This window comes from Nicotiana tabacum, chromosome 23, assembly GCF_000715075.1.
Source record: "Nicotiana tabacum cultivar K326 chromosome 23, ASM71507v2, whole genome shotgun sequence".
In the NCBI taxonomy this organism is placed as follows: domain Eukaryota; kingdom Viridiplantae; phylum Streptophyta; class Magnoliopsida; order Solanales; family Solanaceae; genus Nicotiana; species Nicotiana tabacum.
Genome location: NC_134102.1, coordinates 124,558,176 through 124,575,181, shown reverse-complemented (window position 1 = coordinate 124,575,181; position 17,006 = coordinate 124,558,176). Strand labels below are relative to the sequence as shown.

The following is a 17,006-nucleotide window of genomic DNA, read 5'->3' as shown; positions in this document are numbered from 1 at the left end:
CTTGAGTGAGAAGAATGTTCTCAGTAATAAGCCTACATTTGACAAATCCAGTTTGATTTGCTTTACATAAAAACACTTACAATAGAGAACCTAAAGGAATTTAACAAGCATTAATCGGGAATAAAGTTTTCCAAAACGGTGTCAACCAGTAATAGAATATAGCTAGATAATTAATGCCACAACATCCAAAATGTGTCGGATGGAGTTCATGGTACACTAACTTAACCTTCACGATCAAATAGTCCTACATTCCACATCAATCCACTATCTAGCTCAAAATTAGCCTCACAAACTACTTAGGGTCTGTTTGGTAGGAGGTATTAGAAAAAAATAATGCAAGTATTAGCTTTGTGCATTATTAATCCCTTGTTTGGTATACTTTTTCAACATAAATATTACTAATATTTGCATTAGTTATACATCATATTTGATATTATCCTATGTATAACTAATACATAGCGGACCATGGTATTAGCAATGCAAGAATTTTTAATACTTGCATAAGCATGGTTAAAGATATAATTACCCCTCAAATCCCTCAAAGTGTACAAAATTAAAGAATGTGGAGGGTATTTTTGTAAACAACTAATTATTTTTAAAAAAATTATGCAATGTTTTAATATATCAAACCAAACAGTGGATAAGAAATAACCCCAGTATAACTAATCTCATCATTACTAATATCAGCATTACTAATACACCATATTCAGCACTATTCTTATACCCCATACCAAACGAACCCTTATTGTATTATTCGTGTAGCCCTTTTCTGTGTTATTTCATCCTCTACATGAGAAGTTTGCCACCCCCAACTTCAATTACTAACTCTTGCTTCTCGATCTAACTTGGACTAATCTCTTAGCAGGCAAGAAATTTCCTACTAACCAGACAAAAACAAATATATCTGTTTTGCAACACAAAGGATGTGGACGTGACCTTCACAGCAAAAAACTTGCGTTTACATGATATTCAGAGGTTCATCTTCCTTTGCCAGGGAATTAGATATTCTAGCTTTACTGAAGCCACAAAATATATAGTAGGCCAATGATGCTTCTTTTGACAAATTCACTCCCCTTGAGTCAACATCTTCGACCTTTTTGTCCTTAAAACTCTATATATTTCGCAATCTCCCCAAGCTCTATGATATCACACTTCTAGACACAGTACTTTTTCACATAGGACTGTTTTTCATCACTCTCGCTAAAGTTAAATATTATGGCTGTATACGGTCAAGATCGAGTTCGCTTACGACATGAAAGAACAAGCTCGAAACATGACGATGCAACACCTGCCTTCGAGAACATTGAGTCAGAGACCCCGGAGTCGACCCTAGCCCCGAACGAGCTCGGAGAAACATTGTTGGCATAACCAACGGAAAACCGAAATATCCGTAATCGGGCAGATGTTGCGGCAGAAATCTCGGCGCGTATCAGTAAGGAACCGGCAATCAGCAAATCAAGAGATTTTTTAACTTTTATAGAATTGTACCTAAAGCAGGACTCCTATATTATATAAAGGGGATCTTATAATTCATTGGACATATGGGAGCACGCATTCCAAAGCAATATATTATTATTATCTCTCTTTAAGCGCTTATTCTTCTGTGTCCTGACACCGATCGAAACGTACCTGGCTCGAGGGTGATTAACTTTTAACCTTCCAAAGCTAAAACTGTTTAATTCGTGTGTTTTGCATTTACTTTATCATTATTTATTTCAATTGCAATATAATTTATCGTTTTGTGTCAAATTAGTCCACCTATCCTTAAAACCACTTACAAATTTAATTGTTATCCGATTTTAAGGGTAAACAACTGCATACTTTAGCGATACGATAAACATGCGCTCAGGAAATATCCTCCTAGTATGTACTGAAAACTTCTGGATGTGAATATACATTTGCTGCTGCAAAAGAAGCTAAACAATGAGCCCTTTTCCCCTTCTCTTTCTCCCTTATGGCAATAGTAACTACAAATACTTGCAGAATATTGAAATAAGAAAGTGAATCAAGAATGATTTAGGGACTTTGAGTCGTCCCTTATGCAGTAACTGAATTGGACACTAACACAGTCATTAAAGTGATTGAATTCAACTGATTATTAACATCATATGCCAGAAGATTGCGACATTTGTTTTTCTGAACTATACGCAAGTATATGCTATACATAATTATTTCCAATAAAACCTTTGATAAGATCAAAGAAGCGAAAGAGGATATTAGCAGGATAGAGAAGTGACACAGGACAATAAACAAGGGAACTGTAAGCAAATCAACGAACGTTACTAGCGTGAAAGCTACAGCTCGTTCAGGTCCCCGAATGTGTTTTCTCCACTGTAAGTAACATAAAGGAAACCATCTTCATCCTTCTTCTCGTCATAGATTGCAGACATGATTGCCCCTGCAAAACCAAACAGTTTGCTCACTTCATTGTAGAAGAGACTATTATTCCCAGTTGCTATGGCAACTTCTAAAAGCCAGATATTAGTGAGTAGGAAATACCTGTTGGCGGTAGGACATTGTCAATAAATATGAATATTGCCTTTTCTGCACTCAATTTGATTCTCTTGCGAATGACATAGACAAATTGCCCAACTGTCAAGTCAGCTGGCACGAGATACCTGTAGTTTTGCGAATTAGAGAACATGAATGAAGTTTTTGCTGGAGTTCAAAAACCAGATCTTAACAGAGTATCTGTTCCTTTGGTAATAAAGATAGTTGTGTCAACAGCAATGATGAGATGATGAAAACAAAGCTACTGGAGATCTGAACCACTGGAAAATGGAAATCGAACAAAGCTACTTCAACACCAGGCTAATGGTGGTAAAAGTTATCCGAGACGGTCATGGTTTCAAATTTTAGAACGACAACTTCAAGTGCTTATAAATGGGTTCTAAATTAAATACTTGTACATACTTAATGAATTTCTTAATACGAATATAATGTCTGAGCATAAGCTATTGGGTTAGGCCAAACCCGTAGCTGGGCTTCTAGCTCCACCCCTGAAGGTTATCGTGGTGTCATGCTGGCAGGAAATTATTAGGGGTGACGTTCGGTACTTCGGTGCGGTTTTTAAGAACTACAATTCGGTATTTCGGTATTCGGTATTTTAATTGTGCATACCAAATACCGTACCAAAATAGTTCAGTACGGTTTGATATTTCTTGTTTGGTTCGGTACGGTTTCGGTACGGTTCGGTAGCCAACCAAACTAAACTGATCTAATTTTCGGCAAAACTGTTCATAAGGTAATTCTGGATTTCTAGCTAATAATTCTAGCAAAACTGTTTTTATTGCATAATTTTGGATTCTTATTTTCTAGCTAATAGTTTTTGTGTCCCCACATCCGATAAAGGGAAATTAAAATGTTACATAGAGGGCCTAAACGAGATACATAGTTTTACTATGTCTTGGTCAAATTGTTGTGCAGTGATCCTTTGCAAGTATGAAAAATTCCACAAAAACAAAAATTACACGATAAGTAACTACAAAATGATGAATAACCGCATAAGGAAAGATTAACTAGTAACCAAACAAGAAAAAACAAATACATATCATAAGCTTTAATATGTGTTTACTAAGTTGATCCACCTGATGCATAGCTGGACTAAAGGGAATTCTGAAACCTAGGGTCCTATGTTAGGTTGGGCTAAATCTTACCGGTCTACTTGCTAGGAGTAACAAGTTCGAATTGGGCTGAGAAGTGATAACTTGGGCTGGGCAGTAGGAAGGCTTACTTAAATAATTTGGTATTTCGGTATTTCGGTATATACCGAAGTATTGAAAGTTCAATACCGAGAACCGTACCGAAATACCGAACTTTTGAAAAACTTATACCGAAGAACCGAATTAATTCGGTCCGGTCCGGTTTTTCGGTTTTTCGGATTTTATGCCCACCCCTAAGAAGAACAGATTTACAAGAGAAGAAAAAAGGGTTAATCAAGTTAGTAGTAGATGTTTGTAAATTCGTAAATTCGTTTTCAACATACAAGAGATGACGATATTATTTTTTTTCAGCCTACAAGAGATGACAATATTCATCTCAACATATAACATGAATGCCACCAATTATCACCTAAATTCAGATAGCAAAAGTAGATGTTTGGAATAAGGCAGCTGGAAGGATGATCGAGTTATGGAAAAGGTTAATTGCCAATCTGGAGGGAAGAAAACAACTAAAAAGGGACACAAGACATAAAGGAATAAAGGATAAACATTTTCCAGAGGTAAGAGTTTTCTCCCTTCGTCGTAGCAAAACCTAGCATAGATGTAAGTAACAAGGAAAGGTTTACTTGCAGCTTGATCGGTGCTTACTTTTTCTTGTCGATGTTGGGAATATCACTTTTTTCAGCCTTTTCAACTATCACCTGCATATTACATAAATAATGTGAAAAAGAAGCATTGCAAAATTCTGGATGATTGGAAAATATACCAAACAAAACAAATACTAAGCAGTAACTCTTGCGTTCCAATTGGACACCACTGTCGTTGAATACATGTCCAGTTTGAGTTCAAACAAGTCTCAACTATGATAATCATATAGTCAGCACATAATACCAAATCAAACAACTAATAAGCAGCAATTCTTGAGTTACAATTAGACGCTACCCTCCTTGGCCTGATGTCCAGTTTGATTTGAGACAATTGTCAACTATGGAATAATAAGGTATTCTGCAGTGAACAAACTACTGTCCAATGAGGATTCACATATCCGATCGCAACTTGCTTGGGATAAAGGCGTAGTTCCAGTTGTTGGTGGTGTTCTTTGATCCACCAGAAAACATTAATATGTAATTTTACACATGACAATCTACACTGATCAGAATCTACACCATTCTCTTAGGTGTCAGCAAGTGATTGACAGTCTTGCTCTATTAACTTTGGATGTGACTTAGTTTCAAGGTTGTTCATCAATATTTAAACCGCATAATAGTCCATGTCAGGTCAAATCTACATACTTTTGACATTAAAACTTTTACTACACAAACATACTACTTCAACAGTTCGACTTTTGCGATTCTTTCATCTCTTATTTAAGTTCAGGTCTTGCTGAACGGTCAACTGTACCTAGTATCATTTGTTCTTCCTTCAAATCGTTGAAAAACACATCCAACTACTCATCTCCAGGAAGATACCTTTACCAAATTCACCTCTAAAACATTTCATATCCGTTTCAGTACACAAGAAAGCCTCTTAGGTCTTTTAGTTACAACTATGAGAGACAGAGGTTGGACTTTGGTATAAGAAAAGCAAACTAAAATTCTTAGTTGTCGACTTGACAAGAATGAAAACGCCAGTGATAGTGGAGTGTTCTGGAACAAGAAGTCTAGCAAAAACAAGACTGATGTAGGTACCAAGGAGACATTTTTACAAGAATGTGTTACCTCTATTGTTTTTTATCAAACTCAAAGGCTATGTCTCAGTGCCTTCAATAATTTCAGGGTGTATTATCCTTTTTTATTGTGCATTCAAGCCTCAAATTCATATGGGAACATACATTGCCAATAAAACGGAAACACTCCCATATTCTTCAAGAACTTTCTCATACTCTTCCCTATCACCGCACAAGTACACCAATCGTGCTTTCTTATCTAATGAGATTGTAGTTCTCTGTCTCTAGATATAGAACGTGCAGTTCTATGGCAATTTTGGTTTGGCAGTGAAACAAGGAAATGTCAATATTAATCACATCATACAATCCTTTCTCCATTGTATAAGTCACTATTGTTTGGAAACATTAAATAACAGAGAACTGCTCATGAGAGGCAAGAAGAAAGTGATGAATTTCGAGAACTCCACTATATAACTTGCAAATTTGTTTTAAAGAATAATCTCTATCATGCATTCTTAACACTAGACAACTTAGCATTTAGCCATGTCAATGACTCGAAAAGCAACTACAACAACAATTACGCCTCAGTCCCAAGCAAGTACGAATCGGCTATATGAATCCTCACTGCGCATCTCAATCTCATCTACTTCTTCCCAGATCAATATTACACAAAATAAAATAAATAAAGAGTACTAAAAGTTATGTGATGATGTCCATGAAATTATAAAGTCACATTACTATATTCACATTGAAACAAGCAGCTACCACAGAAAAATAATACAGCAACATAAGACTCAATTCTCACCGGAATCCTATCTGAGTATTTTTCCCTAATCCTAGCAGCCTCGGCGCGCCTCTTCTCTGAACATTCAAAACAACAGCGTCAAAAAAAAAAAAACTAACACCCACAATTCTTTTTCACAACAAAAGAACATAACACAGCAAAATTTACAAAAATAAAAACCGAAAACGAACCAAGATCATGCTCCTGCTTGAATGAGCTCTTAACCATTTTCCTGAATCAAAACAATAAAAGAAGCAAAATTATTGCCTTAATTAACATATTATCCACTACCAAATAACCCAATGTTTTTACAAAACAAACAGCTATTACTTTAAAGTAATCATCTTTTGACCTAAACTGATACAAAACCAAAGTAACTTTAATTCTACTGCTTCTAAAACAACCTCATCAAGAAAATATTCAGCAAAAAACTATCAGAAAATAAAACAAATATAACCCAATTTGATAAAGCGAGAATCTTGAACTACTAATAGCAAAATAAACATCAAAATTCAGAAAACGAAAAGTATAATAACGATCAGAAGGAGTAAAGAACTAACCTTTTTGTAAAAGAATGATCGTCAATTGAGAGAAAAAAGATAAACAATGAAGGTTGAGTAAATGATGACTTTGCTTTTGCTTTGTTTTAGGACTCTATACTATGTTTAAATAATCATTATCCAAAATTGTTTTATTTTAGTTTTCACGGCACTGTTGGGAAATATTCCTGTGTAAGTGCTCTCACGTAGTAGACGTGGGCTTCAAAGAAAAAGCAAAAAAGCTTAATTAAATTGGACATTATTTCCTCTTTTTTTAATTATTTTCACGAGGTATCCCAATTAATACGAATTTTTGTCAATTAAGTTTTTTTTTTATTTCTAAGGTTTTGATATCTAATTATCCATTCTCAAATCAAAGTAACCTTGGGAGTTGGAGGTAATTTCAAATAATACAAAAATTTACACGTCTAAATGCAAGCTATGCAAGAGTTCTTTTGTGATTTATTATTTAATTTTTAAATGAAATTTTAGCGTAGCCTCATGTGTTATCTAACTTTGATGATTTTTGCCTTCAAAAAGAACTTTGCTGATTCCTCCACCCCCCCAAACCAAATCTAACTTTTATGATTAACTAATGTTTATCTATTGTTTCAAATTTAGGAAGAATCTTATAGCCTATTTAACCAAGGTTCTAAAATCAGTTTGTTTTAAAAAAAACTTTAAACAAAATAATTTTGATAAAAAGTAGTTTGTGTTGGAATAATCAATTTGAAAAGCTTTTGAGCAGTAATTAGTGTTTGGCCAAAATTTTAAAAAACTACTTCTAAGTGTATTTTCTCAAAAGTGTTTTCAAAAAAGTATTTTCGAAAATAAGTTTTTTTTTTTTCTGTTTCTCAAATATTGCTTCTGTTTCTACTCAAATATACTTTTTTCTTCCTACAAGCTTGGTCAAATACCTCAACTTTAAAAATTAAAAAAAAAACACTTTCTTATGAGGAAAAATATTTTTAGCATCGAAAAAACTTTGGTCAAAAAGCTATTAACCAAAGATCTATTACAACATAGTTATGCAATGGCCTTAATTCTTGCTTAGGGAATTTTCAAGATAAAAAACTAGAGAGTTTAATAATAACGCTTTTAATACAAGGACCACTATTGAAACGTGTGTAAACACACACAAAAAGACGTGTCCTATATAGAACAAAGAGGATATACCTTTAGAATCCTCCGAGTGTACTGCTTTCTTTGTCTTCTATCCTCTTCGCCGTTTGGGAATGTGAAAGTTTTGGATTACTACAATGAAAAATAAAATATTCGTATGTATTTTATGACATTTATAATTTAACTATTAATTAAGGTATATTCAAATAAAGATTGTGATAAGTTAGTTTTTGATCCACGCATCTGATTCAGGTAAATGTTTTCCTTACTTGAACTGCTCCAACTTTATGAACTATCAATTTAACTAGGAAATCTCTTATATCAACTGCCTATGCTAAATTGGCTAAAATCATAACAGTTAAGTTTTATGAAATGCATAATGTAACTCAATTAACATAAAATATTAGATGCTATTTCTTTTTTAAAAAAAATAGTTAACCATCCACGCTCATGGGCAAAAAAAATATTAGCAAAACAAGTACACCAAACAAAATTTAATTTTCTAATCTATTCCTTCAATTAGCATGATCTTGTACTTTATCTTCTTAACCATTTTACGCGTTAAATGGCATCTTAATTATTAATAATTCATTAAATAGAACATTAATTTCAGTAGTAAGAATTTGACAATGTAACTGGACTTACACTTGCTTCTCCGGGCTTACTAAAGTTTTAGCTTAGCCCAATAATTACCCACCTCCCGCAGTAGAAATGAGGGAGAAATGCAAATTAGCCACTAATTAGAGATTTTTTACTCTTTAGCCACTGTTTAAAATATATTTACTTTTTAGCCGGTGCTTAATAAGCTTTTACCTGACCGGACGAAAATACCCATGTGCTAGACATGGGTGATGTGTAAATATTAAGGACATGGTGTCCTTAACTTCATGAATGCTATGTAAATATTAAGGACAAAGTGTCATGTATTTGCACCTTTCGCTGTTAAACTTTAGGACATCATGTCCTTAACTTCATATGTGCAGTGTAAATATTAAGGACATTGCGTCATTAAATTCATATGTGCAGTGTAAATGTTAAGAACATTTGTATTTGCACCTTCTGTTGTTAAACTTTAGGACCTCATATCCTTAACTTCATATGTGCAGTATAAATGTTAAGGACATGGTGTCCCTAACTTCATGTGTACAGTGTAAATATTAAGGACATAATCTCCTTAACTTTATGAGTGTTGTGTAAATATTAAGGACATGGTGTCCTTAACTTCATGAATGTTGTGTAAATATTAAGGACAAAGTATCATGTATTTGCACCTTCCGTTGTTAAACATTAGGACATCATGTCCTTAACTTCATACGTGCAGTATAAATGTTAAGGACATGGTATCAATAACTTCAAGTATGCAGTGTAAATGTTAAGAACATAATGTCCTTAATTTGTATTTGCACCTTTTATTGTTAAACTTTAGGACCTCATATCCTTAACTTCATATGTGCAGTGTAAATGTTAAGTACATGGTGTCTCTAATTTCATATGTGCAGTATAAATGTTAAGGACATAATCTCCTTAACTTTATGAGTGTTGTGTAAATATTAAGGACATGTTGTCCTTAACTTCATGAATGTTGTGTAAATATTAAGAAAAAAATATCATGTATTTGCACCTTCCGTTGTTAAACTTTAGGACATCATGTCCTTAACTTCATATGTGCAGTGTGAATGTTAAGTACATGACGTCCTTAACTTATGTATGCAGTGTAAATGTTAAAGAAAAATGGGTGTTAATTGGAGAGAGTATACTCACGCAGAAGTCCAGAATACAATGGTTAAAGCTAGGAGATATTAACTCTGCTTATTTCTTTGCTAATATTAAGAGTAGAATTGCGCAGAATCACATTAGCAGACTCATTTTTGAAAGTGGTGAAGTACTCCCAACAACATAGGCAATTGAAAAAGAAATCAGTGGGTTATATATGAAGTTGTTAGGGACAAATGCTAATAAGCTTCCTGCAATACACCCACAAGTTATGGCAGGAGGCCCTATCCTTAATCGACCTCAACAGATTCATCTTACTACAACAGTTACAGTGGAGGAAATTCAACAAGCTCTAAATGATATTGATGATCTGAAGGCCTCTGGTTGTGATGGGTTCAATGCTGTCTTTTTTAAAAAGTCCTGGCCAATCATAGGGAAGGAGGTTTCAGAGGCAATTTTCCAGTTCTTTAATAAAAAGGAGTTCTACAAAACTATAACTGTACCACTATCACACTCATCCCCAAGGTACAAAATCCATCATCTATTAAAGAATTTATACCAATATTATGTTACACAATGATCTACAAGCTAATATCTAAAACAATAACGACCTAGTGAAATCCCACTAGTGGGGTCTAGGGAGGGTAGTGTGCACGCAGACCTTACCCCTACCCCGAGGGAGTAGAGAGGCTGTTTCCGAAAGACCCTCAACTCAAAAAGACGAAAAGAGACAATATCAGTATCACCAATAGAAACTATAGGAAAAATAACATCATGAAAATGAGAAATTAGTTGCAAAGAAAACGTGATAGACAATACATAGACCCGACACTATGAAAAAAAAAAGAGTAGTAAGACACAACCTTGCCACTAGTTGATATCGATAAAAACCCTACCAGACTAGCCTCACAAAGGTACGAAGTAAGGGAGACTCAACAATGTACCTCCTAACCTACAACTCAAATACTCGACCTCCACAACTTTCTATCAATAGCCATGTCCTCGGAAAAATGAAGCCTCGCCATGTCCTGCCTGATCACCTCTCCCTAATACTTCTTAGGTCGTCCTCTACCTCTTCTCGTGCCCTCCAACGCCAGCCGCTCACACCTCCTTACCGGGGCATCTAGTCTTCTCCTGTGTATGTGTCTGAACCATCTGAGTCGCGCTTCCCGTATCTTGTCATCAATGGGAGCCACGCCCACCTTCTCCCGAGTATCTTCATTCCTAATCTTATTCATCCTAGTGTGTCCGCACATCCATCTCAACATCCTCATTTCTGCTACTTTCATCTTCTGGATATGTGAGTTCTTAACAGGCCAACACTCAACTCCATACATCATGGACGGTCTAACTACCGCTTTGTAAAACTTACCTTTGAGTATCGGTGGCACTCTCTTATCACACAAGACTCCATATGCTACCTCCAATTCATCTACCCCACTCCAATACGGTGTGTGACATCCTCGTCAATCTCCCATTCCATCTGGATAACCAACCCAAGGTACTTGAATTTGCCACTACTTGGTATGACCTGTGATTCAAGCCTCACTTCCACGCCCACTTCCCTCGGCTCAGTGCTGAACTTACACTACAGGTATTCTGTCTTCGTCCTACTCAGCTTAAAACCCTTAGACTCAAGGGTCTGTCTCCAGACCTCTAACCTCTCGTTAATACTGGATCACAACTCATCAATTAGAACTATGTCATCGGCGAATAACATACACCATGGCACCTCCCCTTGAATATGGTGTGTTAACACATCCATCACCAGGGAAAATAAGAGCGGGCTGAGCGCAGAACCTTGGTGTAACCCCATAACAACTGGAAACTGCTTAGAGTCGCCTCCTATAGTCCTAACCCGAGTCTTAGCCCTATCATACATGTCCTTAATTGCCCAAATATAGGCAGCCGGCACGCCTTTTGCCTCTAAGCATCTTCAGAGAACTTCTCTAGGAACCTTGTCGTATGCTTTCTCTAAATCAATAAATACAAGCTAATATCTAAAGTGCTTACAAAATGAATGCAAAGTGTAATGGACTTTCTGGTAGACAACAGTCAAGCAGCTTTTGTACCTGGGAGGGTAATTACTGACAATATAATACTGAGCCATGAGTTGGTAAAGGGTTTTGGAAGGAAAGGGATATCACCAAGGTGTATGCTAAAGGTAGACATGTAAAAAATATATGACTCAGTTGAGTGGGTATTCCTAGAACAAGTAATAATATCTCTGAATTTTCTAGCTATGTTTGTTGGTTGGATCATGATTTGTGTGAAGACAGTTTCATACTCAATCACTATTAATGGGAAGCCAACTAAACCCTTTGAATCTAGAAAAGGATTAAGACAGAGGGGCCCTTTATCCCCATATTTGTTTGTATTGGTAATGGAATATCTGAGCAGGCAGCTAAAGACATTAGCACAATAGCCTAATTTCAACTTTTATCCGAAATGTGCTAAGTTAAAACTGACTCAGTTGGGATTTCCATATGACTTACTTTTGTTTTCTAGGGGAGATATAGTTTCTGTAAAAATGCTCTTTGACTGTTTTCAAAGCTTTTCAATAGTTTCTCTAATAGCAAATTTAAGCAAAAGCTCAGTATTTTTTGGAGGGGTCACACAGGTAGAACAACATGAAATATTGGCTATTCTGGGATTCTCTAAATAGGAACTTCCCATAAGATATTTGGGTGTTCCCTTGAGTTCAAAAAGGGTCTCAGTGATGCAATGTCAAGCCCTGCTGGATAAAATGATAGGAAGGATCAAGTCATGGACTAATAGATTCCTCTCTTATGCAGGCAGAGCTCAATTGGTTAAGTCTGTCCTGTTTTCCATTCTAGTATACTGGTCCCAAATTTTTGTGCTACCTACGAAAGTGATAAAACTTATTGAAGCTAACTGTAGAAGATTCTTATGAACTGAAGGTGTTGAACTATCTAAAAAAGCTCTATTGACCCGGGATAAAATCTGTCTGCCTAGATCTGCTGGTGGCCTAAATATACTTGACATCTCCGTGTGGAATAAAGTTGCAATGTGTAAACTGTTGTGGAATCTTTGTCAAAAGAAAAATAAGCTATGGGTAAAGTGGATTCATGTGTACTATGGGACAAACAAGAATTTGATTGAAGATGTTCCCCAACAATCGTCATGGATGGTACAGAAGATATTAAAAGCCAAGAGATACTATATTGAGGCAGGTTATGGGGTGCAGGATATATACAACATGGAGAAGGCCTCTATAAAGGAACTTTACAACAAGTTAAGAGGGGAATTTTCAAAGGTAACATGGAGGAAATTGGTGTGCAATAACCAAGTCCTAGCCAAATGGATCTTCATCTTAAGGATGGCAGCACACAGAAGATTACTCACAAGAGATAGATTAATGAGATGGGGAGTGATAACAGACAAAACCTGCCCTCTATACAACCTGGAAGATGAAAGTATAGAGCATGTGTTCTTTAAATGCGAGATTTCTGCACAGATATGGAAACACCTATTACAATGGCAGGGTATTAAGAGAGACCCTATGTGCTGGGATGAGGAACTAATGGGCTATTTAGAATGCAAGTGGAAAGAGTCATGGAGCTGCAGTATATAGAATGTTGTTATTTGCAACAGTTTACTATATGTGGAATGAAAGAAATCAAAGAGTATTCACCAACAAACAACAAGGAAAGGACGACATCATCAAAAATATAGTTCAAGAGGTGCATCATAGAGGAGCAATGAAGCAGAGGATTGCAAAGTGGTTGGAGGGGCTAACTTTCTATACATTATAGCTAGGATTGTCAATATGAGAGTAGTTGAGGCGATTGTAGTGTAGAGTGATAGCTAGAGTTGGGGCTTGCTGTCCAACTATCAGTTTTTTTTTGTTGTGTGCACATAACTCTATTTGGTAAATAAAAAATATTTTACTTGCAAAAAAAAAAAAGGACATCATGTCCTTAATATTTACACAGCACTCATGAAGAAAGGGTAAAAATATCTTTTCGTATTAATTTTAATAGAGTAGTGGCTATTTTTGCTCAACATTAAAAATATTGGATAGAAACTAAATACCATATTAAAAAGTGGCTATCCCACTCCATTTCTATTAGAAATGACACCAGGTAGCCGTTCTAGATGGTTGTTATTTAGAAATTAGCCAGTGTATCCCAAATTTAGTTTTTCAATTCGATTTTTGAGGACACAAAGTCCTGAATTTAAGATTTTTAGTTCAAATTTTCAGGACAAAAATAAATACTAATTAATCCTGTGTGTACTTCCCTCCTCTGACAAGTACATAGACGGTGTTTGAATCGTTGTGTTAATGGATACTTTATGGTTTTTAAATTTATGGGACTTACCCATACAGCCAGACGAATTTATTATTTATATTTTCTAGCCGTTATATATTAATTATACACGACTATACATATATTATATATTTGTCTGTTTTTGTTTTTTGATAAATAAAAACAATTTTATTAACCAACTAGAAGTATTACATCAGGAAAACTTGCATACTGTAAACACAATTTTAGCAAATTAGAACTCTCTATCTCCTATAACTTTTGTCTCTCGCTAAAACTCTAAACATGATAGAAATTCAGGAATTATAACTATGTCATGATTTTAAGTTGCGTATTTCCTCAATAGAATATCTCTTGGATGATGATTTGAACAACAACTTCTGTACTTCTGCATTTACCTTGAAAGATCATTTGACTTCTCTCTTTCCAGATTTGATATACACTCGCAGCTACTGTCATTCTGAACAAATGTGCATTGGCAGTTTTACATTTACACTTAGGTGCACCAAAATTGTTTCAAATGACCCTCCTCCAAGATACCTACTTAAATGTAACAAATGTCAGCGAACCATAAATTGCATTTGAATGTAATTTATAAGTAGCATGAATACAATTAATAATCAGCTTCAACGAATGTGGATTGTGGCTTGTATGAGTGGGCCCAACTCCCCCGGGTAAAACTCAACTTCTTTATCTAGCATTTGACCAAATGTCCAAATCCTTATAAATTTCAAATTTCTATTTGTCATAACTTGAAAGCCTACAAAGAGCTCTAATGGACAAGTTGTAATAACCAATTTTAGTTTAAGCAGTTGAGTCTATTTAAGTTAATTCTTCTAAATTTAATTGTATTGACAAATGATGTTAATGATTTTTACATGTTCAGTATAATTTAACCAATTTAAAGGTGCAAATTGACCTATTATGGCTCGCTGCTAGATTTCTCTATAATAGTAATTAAGCAGGTACTAAAATTAAAAATGCTACCTTATGCCTTCCCGAACTGAGGATTGTTACATAAATAACCGGCCAGATTCAATGTTTACTTTCTCTAGTCGGTATACATATATTATACATATATTATACATGAATTATACATATATTATATATAAACTATATGTATATTGATTTACTTTTTATTTGTATTTAGGCCGAAAATATATATGGACCCTTAAAGTGGCACTATTTGTTTTTTATTTTGATACCTCAACTAAATCTTGTATCTATTAGAGTAACTCTTATTTGCTTTTGGACGCAGCAACAAGTTATAATGCTGATATGGCTAAAAATACCGAACATCACAATTTTTTTATAATTAAAATATTTAGAGAATATTTGGGAAAAACGTAATTAAAGAGAAATTGTTTGATCCGTCAAATAATTCTAAGAAATGATACATAGAAATAATAATAATTTAAGCTTAAGTAGATTATCATAATGAGATTAAGTACTTGACTGTGACCTTGCAATGCATAATTTCTGGGCAACCTTGTTAATTTGACTAAGCTTTTCATTTCTGGATACTAATATCTACTCCTTAGACAATAATGGAACTTGACGCGTGTAACCCTACTCAACCATAGACCTCATTAATTCTGATTTTAGAAGCTATTGACATTTGAGCAAGAGATGTAAACTAATATAATAATATGGTCTGATCGTCTTTGTTAGGAAACTTTACCTTTCACTATGAAAATTGTGGTAGAAATTCCGATTTAATTGAATTTTAACGTGGGTATCAACACCGAATTAAAAATAAATAAATAACAATCATCATCTCTCACTAAGATTAGACTTTGACTATGTGGGTTTTCATTTGCCACTATCTAATCCTAGAAAGGTATATATCATAAACCTCGACTTGCTTACTTTTAGTGTGTATTATATTATATTATATTCGGCAAAATAATTGTTGATTAATCATGGCTGAAGACTTATACATGGATGGCTGTAAGACTTTGATTGATCAATCATGGAAACTGTTTTGGGGTTTAACTTTCTCAATGACTCCTACGTCCTAAGGGAGAGGGTTTGATTTTGGTAAGTATATATCTGCACACAATGTTTACATCTAATTTAATAATTTAGTTTTAACAGTTAAAAATTAAAGTATACATATTACTTAACTATAATTAAGCGACAAAATACTTTATGTATATGTATGAAGAAAATATATCATATTTATTTATTTGGTGTAAACATGAAGGGACGTGTGGTAAGATGTATAAGAATAGTACTGAATATGGTGTATCGGTAATGTAGGCATTAGTAAGATTGAGATTAGTTATGCTAAAATTATTTCTTATTAATTGTTTGATTTGGTGCATTAAAAATAACATGTATTGCATATTTTTTCAAATGAATTGTTTGTTTACAAAATTATTCTCCATATTCTTTAGCTTTGTTCCCCAAAAAGATAATTATGACTTTATACATATTTATTCATATATTAAAAACTATGAATAATACATAATTACCCGATTGTAGCTATTTGTCAGTTGCACCATTGTAATTTGCGAGGATCCTATGACCTCCTATCCTTGTCTATAATGTATCATTTACCTCCTTTAGATAAATACCATCACAATGGAAGTGGATGATAGAAGAGCGTTGCCACGTGTCAACATACTAAAAACAATAAAAAAAATAAGATTATTTTTTATATTACACCCACCCCACTTCCCCCGCGTCTTCTCTTCTTCCCCAAACAAACCCAACAGAGACCGATCCACCCACCCCTAATTCATCCCACCCCTTTCTCCTTCCGTCAACAACCTATGCGGAAAAAAAATCCATCTCAACGCCATCACACAAAGTGGAAATGTACGAAATAGAGGCATCTCAAAATGCACGAAATTATTTTTTTCTAATTGATTGGCTATGCCGTTGCCAAAAAAGAGAGGACAAAATGAACCTTATGCAAGCTTTATGGATCTTAAGGAAGAGTTTGTAAAATATAAAAAATCTGGTCACATTATAAGGAGGATGACATAGAATGGGGTTATATTTTTCAGTCGCCGGACATTTTTTCCGATCGCTGGATATGTTTTCGACCAGATTCCTTTCTCTCCCTACGTTAGTGTATTGTTTGGGTTCAATATTGGGAAACTCCCTTTGATTTAAAATCTTATAGAGTTTCTTCTTATTGTTTAATCTTTTAGAAATTTTAATTTATGAGATTGAAGTGAGCTCTATCTTATAAATCTCCATTGTTTCAGGTGAGGAGTTAAT

The 17,006-nt window shown here is 34.6% G+C and overlaps 1 protein-coding gene across 1 annotated transcript; it reads right to left on the bottom strand.

Annotated features, from left to right (window-relative positions):
• Nucleotides 1-2,072: 2,072 nt before the first annotated feature.
• Nucleotides 2,073-6,808, bottom strand: LOC107813623 (autophagy-related protein 8f). The gene is made up of 6 exons (XM_016638904.2): nucleotides 6,673-6,808; nucleotides 6,304-6,344; nucleotides 6,134-6,189; nucleotides 4,311-4,363; nucleotides 2,500-2,618; nucleotides 2,073-2,398 (listed from the first exon to the last, which is right to left on the bottom strand). The coding sequence occupies exons 2-6, from the start codon at nucleotides 6,338-6,340 to the stop codon at nucleotides 2,295-2,297; spliced, it is 369 nt and encodes a 122-aa protein (XP_016494390.1). The 5' UTR covers nucleotides 6,341-6,344; nucleotides 6,673-6,808; the 3' UTR covers nucleotides 2,073-2,294.
• Nucleotides 6,809-17,006: the final 10,198 nt, after the last annotated feature.

Bases quoted from the DNA above. Each gene is read 5' to 3' on its own strand.
- LOC107813623 (XM_016638904.2), bottom strand. From the start codon at position 6,340: ATGGTTAAGAGCTCATTCAAGCAGGAGCATGATCTTG. The intron at 6,190-6,303 runs GTTCGTTTTCGG...TTGAATGTTCAG, and splicing joins CAAGCAGGAGCATGATCTTG to AGAAGAGGCGCGCCGAGGCT. The intron at 2,399-2,499 runs GTATTTCCTACT...TTGGTTTTGCAG, and splicing joins CAATGTCCTACCGCCAACAG to GGGCAATCATGTCTGCAATC.